A 16,128-nucleotide genomic window follows, 5' to 3' on the forward strand; every position below is an offset into this window, starting at 1 on the left:
AGATGGAGCGGGCCGCGTTTATACGCTAAGGGCATCAGGCCTTTAGTTAAAAATGTAACTAAGATATTCTAGAATTAATGTTTATATATGTAGCAATCGGTGCACACTTTGTGTGTGCTTTAGTATCGATGCGTTGTTGTTGAAGATGGAGCGGGCCGCGTTATACGCTAAGGGCCTTCAGGCCTACGAAGACCGCTATGTTTATATTCTATTTAAAATGTTACTAAGATATGTTCTAGAATGAATGTTTATATATGTAGCAATCTTAGTGCACAGTTTGTGTGTGCTTTAGTATCGATGCGTTGTTGTTGAAGATGGAGCGGGCCGTGTTTATACGCTAGGGCCCTCAGGCCTACGAAGACCGCTTTGTTTATATTCTGTTAAAAATATAACTAAGATGTGTTGTAGTATTAATGTTTATATATGTAGCAATCATAGTGCACACTTTGTGTGTGGTTTAGTATCGCTGGGTGTGAAGATCCAGAGTTCGTGTTATCCAGTAGGGCCCTCAGGCTCTACGACGAATGTGAGCCACTTTTGTTTATATTTAGTTAAAAATGTAACTAAGATGTGTTGTACTATTAATGTTTATATATGTAGCAATGATAGTGCACACTTTGTGTGTGGTTGAGTTATCGATGCGTTGTTGAAGATGGAGCGGGCCGTGTTTATACGCTAGGGGCCTTCAGGCCTACGAAGACCGCTATGTTTATATTCTGTTAAAAATATAACCAAGATATGTTCTAGAATTAATGTTTATATATGTAGCAATGATAGTGCACAGTTTGTGTGTGCTTTAGTATCGATGCGTTGATGAAGATGGAGCGGGCCGCGTTTATGCGCTAAGGGCCTTCAGGCCTACGAAGACCGCTTTGTTTATGTTTAGTTAATGTAATAAAGATATATTCTTGAATTAATGTTTATATATGTAGCAATCAGTGCACACTTTGTGTGTGATGCGTTGTTAAAGGTGGAGGGGCCGTGTTTATACGCTAGGGCCTTCAGGCCTACAAAGACCGCTTTGTTTATATTCTGTTAAAAATGTAACCAAGATATATTCGTGAATTAATGTTTATATATGTAGCAATCATAGTGCACACACTTTGTGTGTGCTTTAGTATCGCTGGGTGTGAAGATCCAGAGTTCGTGTTATCCAGTCGAGCCCTCAGGCTCTACGACGAATGTGACCCACTTTTGTTTATATTTAGTTAAAAATATAACCGAGATTGTGTTCTAGTATGAATGTTTATATTTTGTTAAGAATGTAGCCGAGATGACTTAGAACGCGTTCTCCTGCGGAGGGAGGGAGCTGGTTCGTAGGAACGTCGGGTTATTCGGTCAACGGCCAGGGTCAACAACAACAACAACGTTGGCACCACCACGTGGTGGTGTGTTCAGCAACAATATTCCTCACTGTGAGGGCCTGGCACAAGCCGGCGTGAGGAGGTGAAACGTTGAGTTTTATAAGGGCACCACGGGGTGACCAGCCCCTCCCCTTGCCCCACTCAGCCCCTCCCCACCCAGCCCCTCCCCACCCAGCCTCTCCCCACTCAGCCCCTCCCCACCCAGCCCCACCCAGCCCCTCCCCACCCAGCCTCTCCCCACCCAGCCCCACCCCACCCAGCCCCTCCCCACCCAGCCCCTCCCCACCCAGCCTCTCCCCACCCAGCCCCTCCCCACTCTCCCCACCCAGCCCCTCCCCACCCAGCCTCTCCCCACCCAGCCCCCCACCCCTCCCATTTTTTATATCCGGATACACGTGGACAGACATCCACAGACATACACAATTAATCCCCTTCCTCCTGTGAGAATTAATCCCAGGTTGGGCTTCCAGTCCACTACGTGTCCTACCAGTACCAGTATAAATGTGCGCTAGGTGGCGGATGTTTTTATATATCCGGGTGTCCGGATACACGTGGACAGACATCCACAGACATACACAATAAATCCCCTGCCTCCTGTGAGAATTAATCCCGGGCTGGGCTTCCAGTCCACTACGTGTCCTACCAGTACCAGTATAAATGTGCGCTAGGTGGCGGATGTTTTTATATATCCGGGTGTCTGGATACACGTGGACAGACATCCACAGACATACACAATTAATCCCCTGCCTCCTGTGAGAATTAATCCCGGGCTGGGCTTCCAGTCCACTACGTGTCCTACCAGTACCAGTATAAATGTGCGCTAGGTGGCGGATGTTTTTATATATCCGGGTGTCTGGATACACGTGGACAGACATCCACAGACATACACAATTAATCCCCTGCCTCCTGTGAGAATTAATCCCGGGCTGGGCTTCCAGTCCACTACGTGTCCTACCAGTACCAGTATAAATGTGCGCTAGGTGCGGATGTTTTTATATATCCGGGTGTCCGGATACACGTGGACAGACATCCACAGACATACACAATTAATCCCCTGCCTCCTGTGAGAATTAATCCCGGGTTGGGCTTCCAGTCCACTCCGTCTCCTACCAGTAAAATTATCTGCACGGCCAGGCAGAGGCTTCAGTTTGATAAATAAATTCGCTTACAGAATATCAATTTGATAAAGGTTGTACGTTTTAATAACGTGACATCGGTTTTGGGTGATTGGTTTTCTTTGTTGTGCTATTAAATTGCGAGATAAATTTGGTCAACTTAAGACATGAAAATGTCTCCTGGGCCCCAAGGCTTCATGTTCTAAATGAATAGCTCGAGGTTCAATTTACCAAACTCTACAACAACGCTAAGTTACAAAGCTGGGGTTGTTTTGTTGCGGTTAAAATAGAGGGATTGGGGGGGTGGGAGTGGGGGGAGAGAATTTCGTAACAAAAATGAGGTACAATAATTAGGAAAATTAAAAAATGTGCGCCCTTTAGGCCCCGACGTCTTAACGTTTATTATTGGAAATGCAAAACTCCCGTTATGAACGCAATTGTGTTGGGAACGATGACGATGATGATGCTGATGAAGTTGGTCGTTGTAGTAAAGTTACAAAATGCGCGTAGCCTTGTTTCACTCTCCCGTCTACTCGCCCCCCAACCCCTGTGGGTGGACGGAATATTTTTTGCCGGTTTTATTTTTCCCCCCCCCCCCCCCCCGCCGGATTTTCTGTTCGCGCAGGTCGCTTGAAGCTTTCTCCTGTTCCGATTTAAAGCTTTAGCGACCGCAAGGATTCTTCACCTTGTTTTGTTCTTTCGGTAAAGTCGCCGCCACGTAAGCTCTAAGCTTAAAGGCCGTGATCTGAACGTGGCTCTTTCACTCCAGCGCTGTCCTAGCAGACAGTCTCGTCCCTTCACCTGATGAAGGCCGCTTGCGTTGTGGCCGAAACGTCGTGAGAACATTATTGTGTTATTTGTGTTAAGGCACCCCTTGACAAAGGAATTAGCATAGAATTTAACATTGAAATAGCTAAGTTAAAGCATACACATCCGCAGAGGCACCCCTTGACAAAGGAATTAGCATAGAATTTAGCATTGAAATGGCTGAGTGTTTAGCTTGTGACTGGTCACAGAAATGGCTCTGTTAAAGTTAAAGCATACACATCCGCAGAGGCACCCTTGACAAAGGAATTGGCATATAATTTAGCATTGAAATGGCTGAGTGATTAGCTTGTAACTGGTCACAGAAATGGCTATGTTAAAGTTAAAGCATACACATCCGCAGAGGCACCCCTTGACAAAGGAATTAGCATAGAATTTAGCATTAAATAGCTAAGTTAAAGCATACACATCCGCAGAGGCACCTCTTGACAAAGGAATTAGCATATAATTTAGCATTGAAATGGCTGAGTGTTTAGCCAGTTGACTGGTCACAGAAATGGCTCTGTTAAAGTTAAAGCATACACATCCGCAGAGGCACCCCTTGACAAAGGAATTGGCACAGAATTTATGTAGACAGAGTGGCTCATTGAGCCATCATGTCTCCTTTTAATAGAGACATCCAAAAAGGGTAGTTTTGCCATCTTTTTCGACCTCCATGGTAAATCTGATGGCCTCTGCGGATGTGTATGCTTTAACATAGCCATTTCTGTGACCAGTCACAAGCTAATCACTCGGCCGTTTCAATGCTAAATTCTGTGCTAATTCCTTTGTCAAGGGGTGCCTCTGCGGATGTGTATGCTTTAACTTTTAACAGAGCCATTTCTGTGACCAGTCACAAGCTAATCACTCGGCCATTTCATTGCTAAATTCTGTGCTAATTCCTTTGTCAAGGGGGTGCCTCTGCGGGTGTGTATGCTTTAACCTAGCTATTTCAATGCTAAATTCTATGCTACTTCCTTTGTCAAGGGGGTGCCTCTGCGGATGTGTATGCTTTAACTTTTAACATAGCCATTTCTGTGACCAGTCACAAGCTAATCACTCGGCCATTTCAATGCTAAATTCTGTGCCAATTCCTTTGTCAAGGGGTGCCTCTGCGGATGTGTATGCTTTAACTTTTAACAGAGCCATTTCTGTGACCAGTCACAAGCTAATCACTCGGCCATTTCAATGCTAAATTCTGTGCCAATTCCTTTGTCAAGGGGTGCCTCTGCGGATGTGTATGCTTTAACTTTTAACAGAGCCATTTCTGTGACCAGTCACAAGCTAATCACTCGGCCATTTCAATGCTAAATTCTGTGCTAATTCCTTTGTCAAGGGGTGCCTCTGCGGATGTGTATGCTTTAACTTAGCTATTTCAATGCTAAATTCTATGCTAATTCCTTTGTCAAGGGGATGCCTCTGCGGATGTGTATGCTTTAACTTTTAACGGAGCCATTTCTGTGACCAGTCACAAGCTAATCACTCGGCCATTTCAATGCTAAATTCCGTGCCAATTCCTTTGTCAAGGCGCTCTGTTTTCTTCTCACACGGCTTAAAGGTGGCGACCTCAGCGTGGCATTTCTCACTCCCCAGCGCTGTCCTGCCGGACGGTCTCGTCCCCCCGCTTTCACCCGATGGGAGGCCGCTTGTTGTTGTGGCCGAAACGTTTGCGAGAATATTCTCGCGAGTCATTTCATATTATCAACTTGTTATTATTATTTTTTTTATTCGCATTCCACGTGGTGGCGACGACTTTACCGAAAGAACCAACGGAAGGTGTTTGTGGGTTTTTTTTGCTTTTGCTTGCTTGCGGTTAGCAACCGATGTTTGAAGAGCCGAATTGTACCAAAATAAATGAAGCTTGAAATGAAACCGAAACCACCTCACCACCGCCGCCAGGTGTTCAGCTACTACGGCCCCCTGCGCTCTGTGTGGGTGGCTCGCAACCCTCCGGGCTTCGCCTTCGTCCAGTTCGAGGACACGCGCGACGCCCGCGACGCCTGCCGGGAGCTGGACGGGCGCCTCATCTGCGGCTCCCGCGCCCGCGTCGAGATGTCCACGGGGGAGCGGCGGCAGAAGAGGTTCGGGGGCCCGGCTCCCCCCTGGCAGCGGTCGGTATCCCATCGGCGCCGCCCGTCGCCCGCCCGGCTCGCGGGGGACGTAGCTGTTGCAGTGGCGGGGGTGGCGGGGGATTGTCGTGGTGTTGGTGGGCGGGGTGGGCGGGGGGTTTGTTGTGTTTTGTGTGGGGTTTTGTGGGTTTGTGGGTTGTGGGGTGGTGGTGGTTTGTGATGGTGGTGGTGGCATGTGATGGTGGTGGTTTGTGGTGGTGGTTTGTGGTCGTGGTGGATTGTGGCCGTGGTTTGTGGGGTGGTGGTTTGTGGGGTGGTGGTGATGGTATGTGATGGTGGTGGTGGTATGTGATGGTGTTTTGTGGGGTGGTGGTGGTTTGTGGGGTTGTGGTGGTTTGTGATGGTGGTGGTGGTTTGTGATGGTGGTGGTGGTATGTGATGGTGTTTTGTGGTGGTGGTTTGTGGGGTGGTGGTTTGTGGGGTGGTGGTGGTTTGTGGGGTGGTGGTGGTGGTATGTGATGGTGGTGGTTTGTGGTCGTGGTGGTATGTGATGGTAGTGGTATGTGATGGTGGTGGTTTGTGGGATGGTGGTGGTTTGTGGGATGGTGGTGGTTTGTGGGATGGTGGTGGTTTGTGATGGTGGTGGTTTGTGATGGTGGTGGATTGTGATGGTGGTGGATTGTGATGGTGGTGGTATGTGATGGTGGTGGTTTGTGATGGTAGTGGTATGTGATGGTAGTGGTATGTGATGGTGGTGGTTTGTGGTCGTGGTGGTATGTGATGGTGGTGGTATGTGATGGTGGTGGTATGTGATGGTAGTGGTATGTGATGGTGGTGGTTTGTGATGGTGGTGGTTTGTGGGATGGTGGTTTGTGGTCGTGGTGGTATGTGATGGTGGAATGTGATGGTGGTGGTTTGTGGTCGTGGTGGTATGTGATGGTAGTGGTATGTGATGGTGGTGGTATGTGATGGTGGTGGTTTGTGATGGTGGTGGTTTGTGGTCGTGGTGGTATGTGATGGTGGAATGTGATGGTGGTGGTTTGTGGTCGTGGTGGTATGTGATGGTAGTGGTATGTGATGGTGGTGGTATGTGATGGTGGTGGTTTGTGGGATGGTGGTGGTTTGTGGGATGGTGGTGGTTTGTGGGATGGTGGTGGTTTGTGATGGTGGTGGTTTGTGATGGTGGTGGTTTGTGGTGGTGGTGGTTTGTGGTCGTGGTGGTATGTGATGGTAGTGGTATGTGATGGTGGTGGTATGTGATGGTGGTGGTTTGTGGTCGTGGTGGTATGTGATGGTGGTGGTTTGTGGGATGGTGGTGGTTTGTGGGATGGTGGTGGTTTGGGATGGTGGTGGTTTGTGGTCGTGGTGGTATGTGATGGTGGTGGTTTGTGGTTGTGGTGGTTTGTGGTTGTGGTGGTATGTGATGGTGGTGGTGGTATGTGATGGTGGTGGTATGTGATGGTGGTGGTTTGTGGGATGGTGGTGGTTTGTGATGGTGGTGGTATGTGATGGTAGTGGTATGTGATGGTGGTGGTTTGTGATGGTGGTGGTTTGTGATGGTGGTGGTTTGTGATGGTGGTTTGTGGTGGTTTGTGGTCGTGGTGGTATGTGATGGTGGTGGTGGTATGTGATGGTGGTGGTATGTGATGGTGGTGGTTTGTGATGGTGGTGGTGGTTTGTGGTCGTGGTGGTATGTGATGGTGGTGGTGGTATGTGATGGTGGTGGTTTGTGGGATGGTGGTGGTTTGTGATGGTGGTGGTTTGTGATGGTGGTGGTTTGTGGTGATGGTGGTGGTTTGTGATGGTGGTGGTATGTGATGGTAGTGGTATGTGATGGTGGTGGTTTGTGATGGTAGTGGTATGTGATGGTGGTGGTTTGTGATGGTGGTGGTATGTGATGGTGGTGGTTTGTGATGGTGGTGGTTTGTGATGGTGGTTTGTGGGATGGTGGTGGTTTGTGGTCGTGGTATGTGATGGTAGTGCTATGTGATGGTGGTGGTTTGTGGTCGTGGTGGTATGTGATGGTAGTGGTATGTGATGTTTGTGGGATGGTGGTGGTTTGTGGGATGGTGGTGGTTTGTGGGATGGTGGTGGTTTGTGATGGTGGTGGTTTGTGGTGATGGTGGTTTGTGGTCGTGGTGGTATGTGATGGTAGTGGTATGTGATGGTGGTGGTATGTGATGGTGGTGGTTTGTGGTCGTGGTGGTATGTGATGGTGGTGGTTTGTGGGATGGTGGTGGTTTGTGGGATGGTGGTGGTTTGGGATGGTGGTGGTTTGTAGTCGTGGTGGTATGTGATGGTGGTGGTTTGTGGTCGTGGTGGTGGTATGTGATGGTAGTGGTATGTGATGGTGGTGGAATGTGATGGTGGTGGAATGTGATGGTGGTGGTTTGTGATTGTGTTTTGTGGTGGTGGGTTGTGGTCGTGGTTTGTGGTGGTGGTTTGTGGTGGTGCCTGTTTCTCACCCCCCCCCTTCCCCCACCTCCCCCCCCAGCTCTGACTATGGGGGCCGTCGCCGCTCTCCGTCTCCGCGCCGCTCCCCGCGCCGCTCTCCGTCTCCACGGCGACGCTCCTCGGTGTCGCCACGGCGACGCTCCCCCGTCTCCCCGCCACGGAGACGCCGCAGCCTCAGCCGCAGCCGGTGAGACGCTCGCAGATAGACGCCCAGGGGACCCATAGAAATGCAGACCCACAGAGACAGAGACCCACAGAGACAGAGACCCACAGAGACAGAGACCCACAGAGACAGAGACCCACAGAGACAGAGACCCACAGAGACAGAGACCCACAGAGACAGAGACCCACAGAGACAGAGACCCACAGAGACAGAGACCCACAGAGACAGAGACCCCACAGAGACAGAGACCCACAGAGACCCACAGAGACAGAGACCCACAGAGACCCACAGAGACCCACAGAGACCCACACAGAGACCCACACAGAGACCCACACAGAGACCCACACAGAGACCCACACAGAGACCCACACAGAGACCCACACAGAGACCCCCAGAGAGACCCACACAGAGACCCACACAGAGACCCGCGCAGAGACCCGCGCAGAGACCCCACGGGACACACACACACAGACACACACACACAGAGACACACACACACAGAGAGACACACACACACAGAGAGACACACACACACAGAGAGACACACACACACAGAGAGACACACACACACAGAGAGACACACACACACAGAGACACACACACACAGAGACACACACACACAGAGACACACACACACAGAGACACACACACACAGAGACACACACACACAGAGACACACACACACAGAGACACACACACACAGAGACACACACACACAGAGACACACACACACAGAGACACACACACACAGAGACACACACACACAGAGACACACACACACAGAGACACACACACACAGAGACACACACACACAGAGACACACACACACAGAGACACACACACACAGAGACACACACACACAGAGACACACACACACAGAGACACACACACACAGAGACACACACACACAGAGACACACACACACAGAGACACACACACAGAGACACACACACAGAGACACACACACACAGAGACACACACACACAGAGACACACACACACAGAGACACACACACACAGAGACACACACACACAGAGACACACACACACAGAGACACACACACACAGAGACACACACACACAGAGACACACACACACAGAGACACACACACACAGAGACACACACACACAGAGACACACACACACAGAGACACACACACACAGAGACACACACACACAGAGACACACACACACAGAGACACACACACACAGAGACACACACACACAGAGACACACAGAGACACACAGAGACACACACACACAGAGACACACACACACAGAGACACACACACACAGAGACACACACACACAGAGACACACACACACAGAGACACACACACACAGAGACACACACACACAGAGACACACACACACAGAGACACACACACACAGAGACACACACAGAGACTCGAAGAGCCGTGTAGGTGTGGTCAGCCAGAGAGATGCAGAGCCTCATGGAGATACTTGGAGTAAATTTCATAGATACGGAGAGACACATACCTTTGGACGCGCAGACGCTAAGATAATTGTACTATGCATGAACGGTACCCATCAACTGGTTCAGGTGCATTGCTTGAAACGTCTGTTGTGAACTGTGGTGGTCACCCCAGGAGTTGAACCCAGGTCAGAGGTTCATAGTGAGCGTGCGCGTCTTGTGTGTGATCACTGACTTGGACACTCGCACGCAGATACTCACCCACTCACTCGTCCAATCACTCGCACACCCACTCACTCGCACACCCACTCACTCGCCCGACCACTCACTCGCACACCCACTCACTCGCACACCCACTCACTCGCCCGACCACTCACTCGCACACCCACTCACTCGCACACCCACTCGCCCAACCACTCGCTCGCCCTACCGCTCGTTCGCCCGCTTGCTCACCCACTCACTCGCACACCCACTCACTCGCCCACCCACTCATTTGCCCACCCACTCGCTCGTTCACCCGCTCGCTCGCCCACTCACTCGCCCACTCACTCGCCCACTCACTCGCCCACTCAATCGCCCACCCACTCGATCGCACATCCGCCCACTCACTCGCCCACCCGCTCGTTCACCCACTCGCTCGCTCACCCACTCACTCACTACACTCACTCACTTGACTACCCACTCGCTCGCCCGCTCATTCGCTCGCTCGCTCACCCACCCATTCACCCACTCAATCACTCGCCCACCCATTTACCCACCCACTCCCTCGCACACTCACTCGCTACACTCACTGACTTGACTACCCACTCGCACGCCCGCTCACTCGCACGCCCGCTCACTCGCACACTCGTACATCCGCTCACTCCCACGCCCGCTCACCCACTCGCTCACCCACCCACTCGCCCACCCACTCATCCAGTGCCGTGCTGTGGGGCGTGTGCGTGACCCTTGTCCCTGTGTTCGATGTCGTTTCATCAGAAATGGTGTCTGGCTTCTCTCGGCTTTCCAGCCACCGTAGACGCCTATCCCGGCGCCCGCCTTATCTCCCCCGTCTAGCCGTCTCGCTAGCCAAGCGTGGCTTGCCAGCTAACCGGCAGCGGCTAACCGGCTAGCTAAGCGGCCGCTTGCCAACCAGCCAAGGCCGTCCACGATGTCAACAACTCGGCCTCTGCACCCGGCTCGCCTGAGCGTCGGCAAGGCCATCTGCCAGCTGTTCGGCAAACCGGCCACCCAGCTACCAGCTGTTCGGCTATCCGGCCACCCAGCTACCAGCTGTTCGGCAAACCGGCCACCCAGCTACCAGCTGTTCGGCTATCCGGCCACCCAGCTACCAGCTGTTCGGCTATCCGGCCACCCAGCTACCAGCTGTTCGGCTATCTGGCCACCCAGCTACCAGCTGTTCGGCTATCCAGCTGTTCGGCCAACCGTCTGGTCATCTATCCAGCTGTTCATCTACCCAGCTATTCAGCTATACAACTATGCGTCTATCCAGCTGTTCAGCTAACCAGCTATTCAGCTAACCAGCTATTCATCTATCCAGCTGTTCAGCTACGCAACTATTCATCTGTCCAGATGTTCAGCTACCCAGCTATCTAGCTATCCAGCTGTTCAGTTACCCAGCTATTCATCTATCCAGCTGTTTGGCTATCCTGTTATTCAGTTACCCAGCTAACCAGCTGTACAGCAACCCAGCTGTTTATCTATCCAGCTGTTCAGCTACCAGCTGTTTGGCTATCCCGATTATTCAGCTATCCAGCCATTCAGCTACCCAGCTATTAATCTATCCAGCTGTTCAGCTACCAGCTGTTTGGCTATCCGATTATTCAGCTATCCAGCTATTAATCTATCCAGCTGTTCAGCTATCCAGCCATTCAGCTACCCAGCTATTAATCTATCCAGCTGTTCAGCTACCAGCTGTTCGGCTATCCGATTATTCAGCTATCCAGCCATTCAGCTACCCAGCTATTAATCTATCCAGCTGTTCAGCTATCCGATTATTCAGCTATCCAGCCGTTCAGCTACCCAGCTATTAATCTGTCCAGCTGTTCAGCTACCAGCTGTTCGGCTATCCGATTATTCAGCTAACCAGCCATTCAGCTACCCAGCTATTAATCTATCCAGCTATTCAGCTACACAGCTATTCATCTATCCAGCTGTTCAGCTACCAGCTGTTCGGCTATCCGATTTATTCAGCTATCCAGCTACCCAGCTATTAATCTATCCAGCTGTTCAGCTACCCAGCTGTTAATCTATCCAGCTGTTCAGCTATCCAGCCATTCAGCTACCCAGCTACCCAGCTATCTAGCTATCCAGCTGTTCAGCCGACCAGCCACTCGGCCATCCTTCGAGACTCGCAGCTAGCGACTGACCTGGCTAACCGTTTGACGGCAAATCTTCGGCTCGCCTACCTACACACCTAGCCAGTCAACCGTTCAGCTACCCAGGCATCAAGTCAACAGTTTTGACTGTCGGCCTGCACACCAACCCACCTAAGTCATCCAACCATCTGGGCTGTTCAGCTACGCAGCGACCAACTAACCAGCCATCCAGCTACCGACTCGGCTACCCTGCCAACTAGCCACTCGGCCAACCAGCCTACCAGCCATCCAGCTACCATCCAGCTACCCAGCCTACCATTCAGCTACCCAGCCTACCATCCAGCTACCCAGCCTACCATCCAGTCACACAGCTACCCAGCCTACCAACCAGCTACCCAGCCTACCATCCAGTCACACAGCTACCCAGCCTACCAACCAGCTACCCAGCCTACCATCCAGTCACACAGCTACCCAGCCTACCAACCAGCTACCCAGTCTACCATTCAGTCACACAGCTACCCAGCCTACCAACCAGCTACCCAGCCTACCATCCAGCTACCCAGCCTACCATCCAGTCACACAGCTACCCAGCCTACCAACCAGCTACCCAGCCTACCATCCAGTCACACAGCTACCCAGCCTACCAACCAGCTACCCAGCCTACCATTCAGTCACCCAGCTACCCAGCCTAACAATCAGCTACCCAGCCTACCATCCAGTCACACAGCTACCCAGCCTACCATCCAGTCACACAGCTACCTAGCCTACCATCCAGTCACACAGCTACCTAGCCTACCACCCAGCCTACCATCCTAGCCTACCACCCAGCCTACCATCCAGCCTACCACCCAGCCTACCACCCAGCCTACCACCCAGCCTACCACCCAGCCTACCACCCAGCCTACCACCCAGCCTACCACCCAGCCTACCACCCAGCCTACCACCCAGCCTACCACCCAGCCTACCACCCAGCCTACCACCCAGCCTACCATCCAGCCTACCACCCAGCCTACCACCCAGCCTACCACCCAGCCTACCACCCAGCCTACCACCCAGCCTACCACCCAGCCTACCACCCAGCCTACCACCCAGCCTACCACCCAGCCTACCACCCAGCTGCCCAGCATACCACCCAGCCTATTCAGTCACTCAGCTACCCAGCCTACCACCCGGCCTACCACTCGACTGACCAGTCGGCAATTCGACCGCCAGTCTACGCCACCTACCTTGCTACACCTACCTTGCTACCTACCTACCTACACACCCGCCCATCAACCACCACCTCAGTCTGCCCATACGACTGTCCGTGCCAAGGTAACGGGCAGCTGGAGTTAACCCAGGTTACTGGTGGGGGTGGGTGGGGCTAGAGAGTGGGGGTGGAGCCAGAGAGAGTGGGGGTGGGGCCAGAGAGAATGGGGGGTGGGGCCGGAGAGAGTGGGGGTGGAGCCAGAGAGAGTGGGTGGGGCTGGAGTGGGGGTGGGGCCGGAGAGAGTGGGGGTGGAGCCAGAGAGAGTGGGTGGGGCCAGAGAGAGTGGGGGTGGGGCCGGAGAGAGTGGGGGTGGGGCCGGAGAGAGTGGGGGTGGGGCCAGAGAGAGTGGGGGTGGGGCCGGAGAGAGTGGGGGTGGGGCCGGAGAGAGGGGGTGGGGCAGAGAGAGTGGGGGGTGGGGCCAGAGAGTGGGAGGGGCTAGAGTGGCTGAGCATGTGGGTTTGTGGATGACTGATTACGTGAGTGTGTTAGAGGGCATCCTGAGGTTGGTGGCTGAGTGAGTGGGTGGGTGAGTGATCACCTGAGGTGACTGGGTGGGTGGGCGAGTGATTGTGTGAGTGATCGTCTGAGGTGGGTGACTGAGTGATTGTGTGAGTGGGTGAGTGATCACCTGAGGTGGGTGAGCGTGTGAGTGGGTGAGTGATCACCTGAGATGGGTGAGTGGGTGAGTGATCACCTGAGGTGAGTGATTGAGTGGGTGAGTGATCATTTGCGGTGACTGGGCGACTGAGTGAGTGGGTGAGTGGGCGACTGAGTGATTGAGTGGGTGGGCGAGTGAGTGAGTGATCATCTGCGGTGACTGAGTGGGTGAGTGAGTGGGCGACTGAGTGATTGAGTGGGTGGGCGACTGAGTGAGTGGGTGAGTGGGTGAGTGATCATCTGAGGTGACTGAGTGGGCGACTGAGTGAGTGGGTGAGTGATCATCTGAGGTGACTGGGCGACTGAGTGAGTGGGTGAGTGATCATCTGAGGTGACTGGGCGACTGAGTGAGTGGGTGAGTGATCATCTGCGGTGAGTGAGTGGGCGGCTGAGTGATTGAGTGGGTGACTGAGTGGGTGACTGAGCGAGTGATCATTGGAGGGTGGGCGTCTTGAGTGGGTGAAAAACCTCAGATATCACCCACCACCACCCCCAGCGGCTGGGGGCGGTGGTGACCGGAGGGGTGACCTGTGTGAAGAGAAGGGTCGTTGCCCGAAACGTCGGCCTTCTCGCGTCGCTATGAAAAATTGACAGTGACTCTAAAAAGATTAAGTTTATGGAAATAAATGTGGTGTTTAAATATTTTTTACTTTTATTTCAAACATTCGTGACTGCAGGAATTTATATTCTTTGGTGTTTTTTTTCGGTAAAGTCACGGAGATGACAAAAATACGAAACGGGCGAATTTATTTTTTATTTTATTTCTGATATTTCTATTCTCCCTCCCCGTGTGTCTCTCCCCCCGTGTGTCACCCCCCTCCCTCCCTCCCCGTGTCTCTCCCCCCGTGTCTCTCCCCCCGTGTCTCCCCCCGTGTCTCTCCCGTGTCTCCCCCCGTGTCTCTCTCCCACCGTGTCTCTCCCCCCGTGTCTCTCTCCCCCCCGTGTCTCTCTCCCCCCGTGTCTCTCTCCCCCCGTGTCTCTCTCCCCCCGTGTCTCTCTCCCCGTGTCTCTCCCCCCCCCGTGTCTCTCCCCCCCCCCCCCCCGTGTCTCTCTCCCCATCCGTGTCTCTCTCCCCGTGTCTCTCTCCCCGTCCGTGTCTCTCTCCCCGTGTCTCTCCCCTCCGTGTCTCTCCCCCCGTGTCTCTCTCCCCGTGTCTCTCTCCCCGTGTCTCTCTCCCCGTGTCTCTCCCCCCGTGTGTCTCTCCCCGTGTGTCTCTCCCCGTGTCTCTCCCCGTGTCTCTCCCCGTGTCTCTCCCCGTGTCTCTCCCCGTGTCTCTCCCCGTGTCTCTCCCCGTGTCTCTCCCCGTGTCTCTCCCCGTGTCTCTCCCCGTGTCTCTCTCCCCGTGTCTCTCCCCCCGTGTCTCTCTCCCCGTGTGTAGGAGTCCTCGCCGCGTGAGCCGTACCGGTTCTCGCTCCCCGGGCCCCGTCAAGAGGGGGGCCGGCAGCTCCGTCGGGGGGGGCCCCTCCTCCTCCTCGGCACGTGCCGACAACGGCCGCTCGCGCTCCCGCAGCTAGGGAGGGGGGGCCTGGTGGTGGGGGGGGGGTAGTGGGGGGTAGTGGGGGGGGGGTGGGGGGGTAGTGGGGGGGTCGATGATGATGGTGGAGGGAGATGATTATCTAAAAAAAACGGTCCTGGGGACTGGTTTTTGGGTACGTGGTCTCGTCGTGAACGTCGCTAGCACCGGGGAGAGACAAAGGCGGCCGGGCGTGGTGCTCCCCCACCCCCAGCCCTCCCCCCCCCGCTCGCCGGCGCCGGATGAAGCTGGCAGCGGCGCTTCATCAAATAGGAGGGGGGGCCCGGCCCCCCACCCTCTCGGATTAAAATTCGAAAAAAAAAATTCCAAAAACGCGAATGAAATTTTTTTTTTTAAAAACTCGTGCGGACGAAGTAACTGGTGTAAAATTAATTATTATTTTTTTTCCTACCCCCAACCCCCATTTGCTTAACGCAGCCTACGGATAACTATCGGCGTTACCCCGCTCGTCCATCCGGTTACTGTAGTCGGAGGGCGAGCGGAAGCATTAGTGGTGGGTGGGGGGCCCTTGAAAGTGTGGGGGGACCCAGCCCCCCACACTCCCCGCCGCGTTTGCCGCTAGGATAGTCCGGCACTGGGCCCCGGCCCCCGGCCCCCCCGCTTTGCCGTGATGTCCTCACGGCCCTCGCAGGGAGCTCGCTAACAACACTTACACTCCTCCTGCTCCTCCTCAGCAGTCTGTTCAGGGCTACACGGCTGGTGGTGGTGGTGGTGCTGGTGGTGGTGTTGGTGGTGGTGGGCTTTGACTTTGTAGACTTGGTGTGTGTCCGCTCGCGCCGCGCCTGGCACGCCCCTCCTGCCCCGTGCGGTTTTTAGTTTGAAGTCTCTCTCTCTGTCTCGTATCTCTGTGTCTCTGTATCTCTGCGTCTCGTATTTCTGTGCGTCTCGTTTGTCTCCGTTCAATAGAGGACTGTGGTGGTGGTAGTGGTGTTGGTGGTAGTGACGGCGGTGGTGGTGGTGGTGGTAG

At 53.4% G+C, this 16,128-nt stretch overlaps 1 protein-coding gene across 2 annotated transcripts; it reads left to right on the forward strand.

Annotated features, from left to right (window-relative positions):
* The first annotated feature begins 3,399 nt into the window (after nucleotides 1-3,399).
* Nucleotides 3,400-15,174, forward strand: LOC142907477 (serine/arginine-rich splicing factor 3-like). Of its 2 annotated transcripts, none has more exons than XM_076057050.1 (3): nucleotides 3,400-5,394; nucleotides 7,847-7,993; nucleotides 15,006-15,174. In XM_076057050.1, exons 1-3 carry the CDS (start codon nucleotides 5,138-5,140, stop codon nucleotides 15,139-15,141), a joined length of 540 nt encoding a protein of 179 aa, XP_075913165.1. In that variant the 5' UTR covers nucleotides 3,400-5,137; the 3' UTR covers nucleotides 15,142-15,174. The 2 variants fall into 2 exon arrangements, with proteins under 2 accessions (XP_075913165.1, XP_075913166.1); XM_076057051.1 differs by lacking the exon at nucleotides 15,006-15,174 and adding an exon at nucleotides 10,382-12,724 and having other exon boundaries at nucleotides 5,123-5,394.
* The last annotated feature ends 954 nt before the right edge of the window (nucleotides 15,175-16,128 follow it).

This window comes from Petromyzon marinus, chromosome 79 (assembly GCF_048934315.1).
Source record: "Petromyzon marinus isolate PM22_M1 ecotype Great Lakes invasive population chromosome 79, UKy_Petmar_22M1.pri1.0, whole genome shotgun sequence".
In the NCBI taxonomy this organism is placed as follows: Eukaryota; Metazoa; Chordata; class Hyperoartia; order Petromyzontiformes; family Petromyzontidae; genus Petromyzon; species Petromyzon marinus.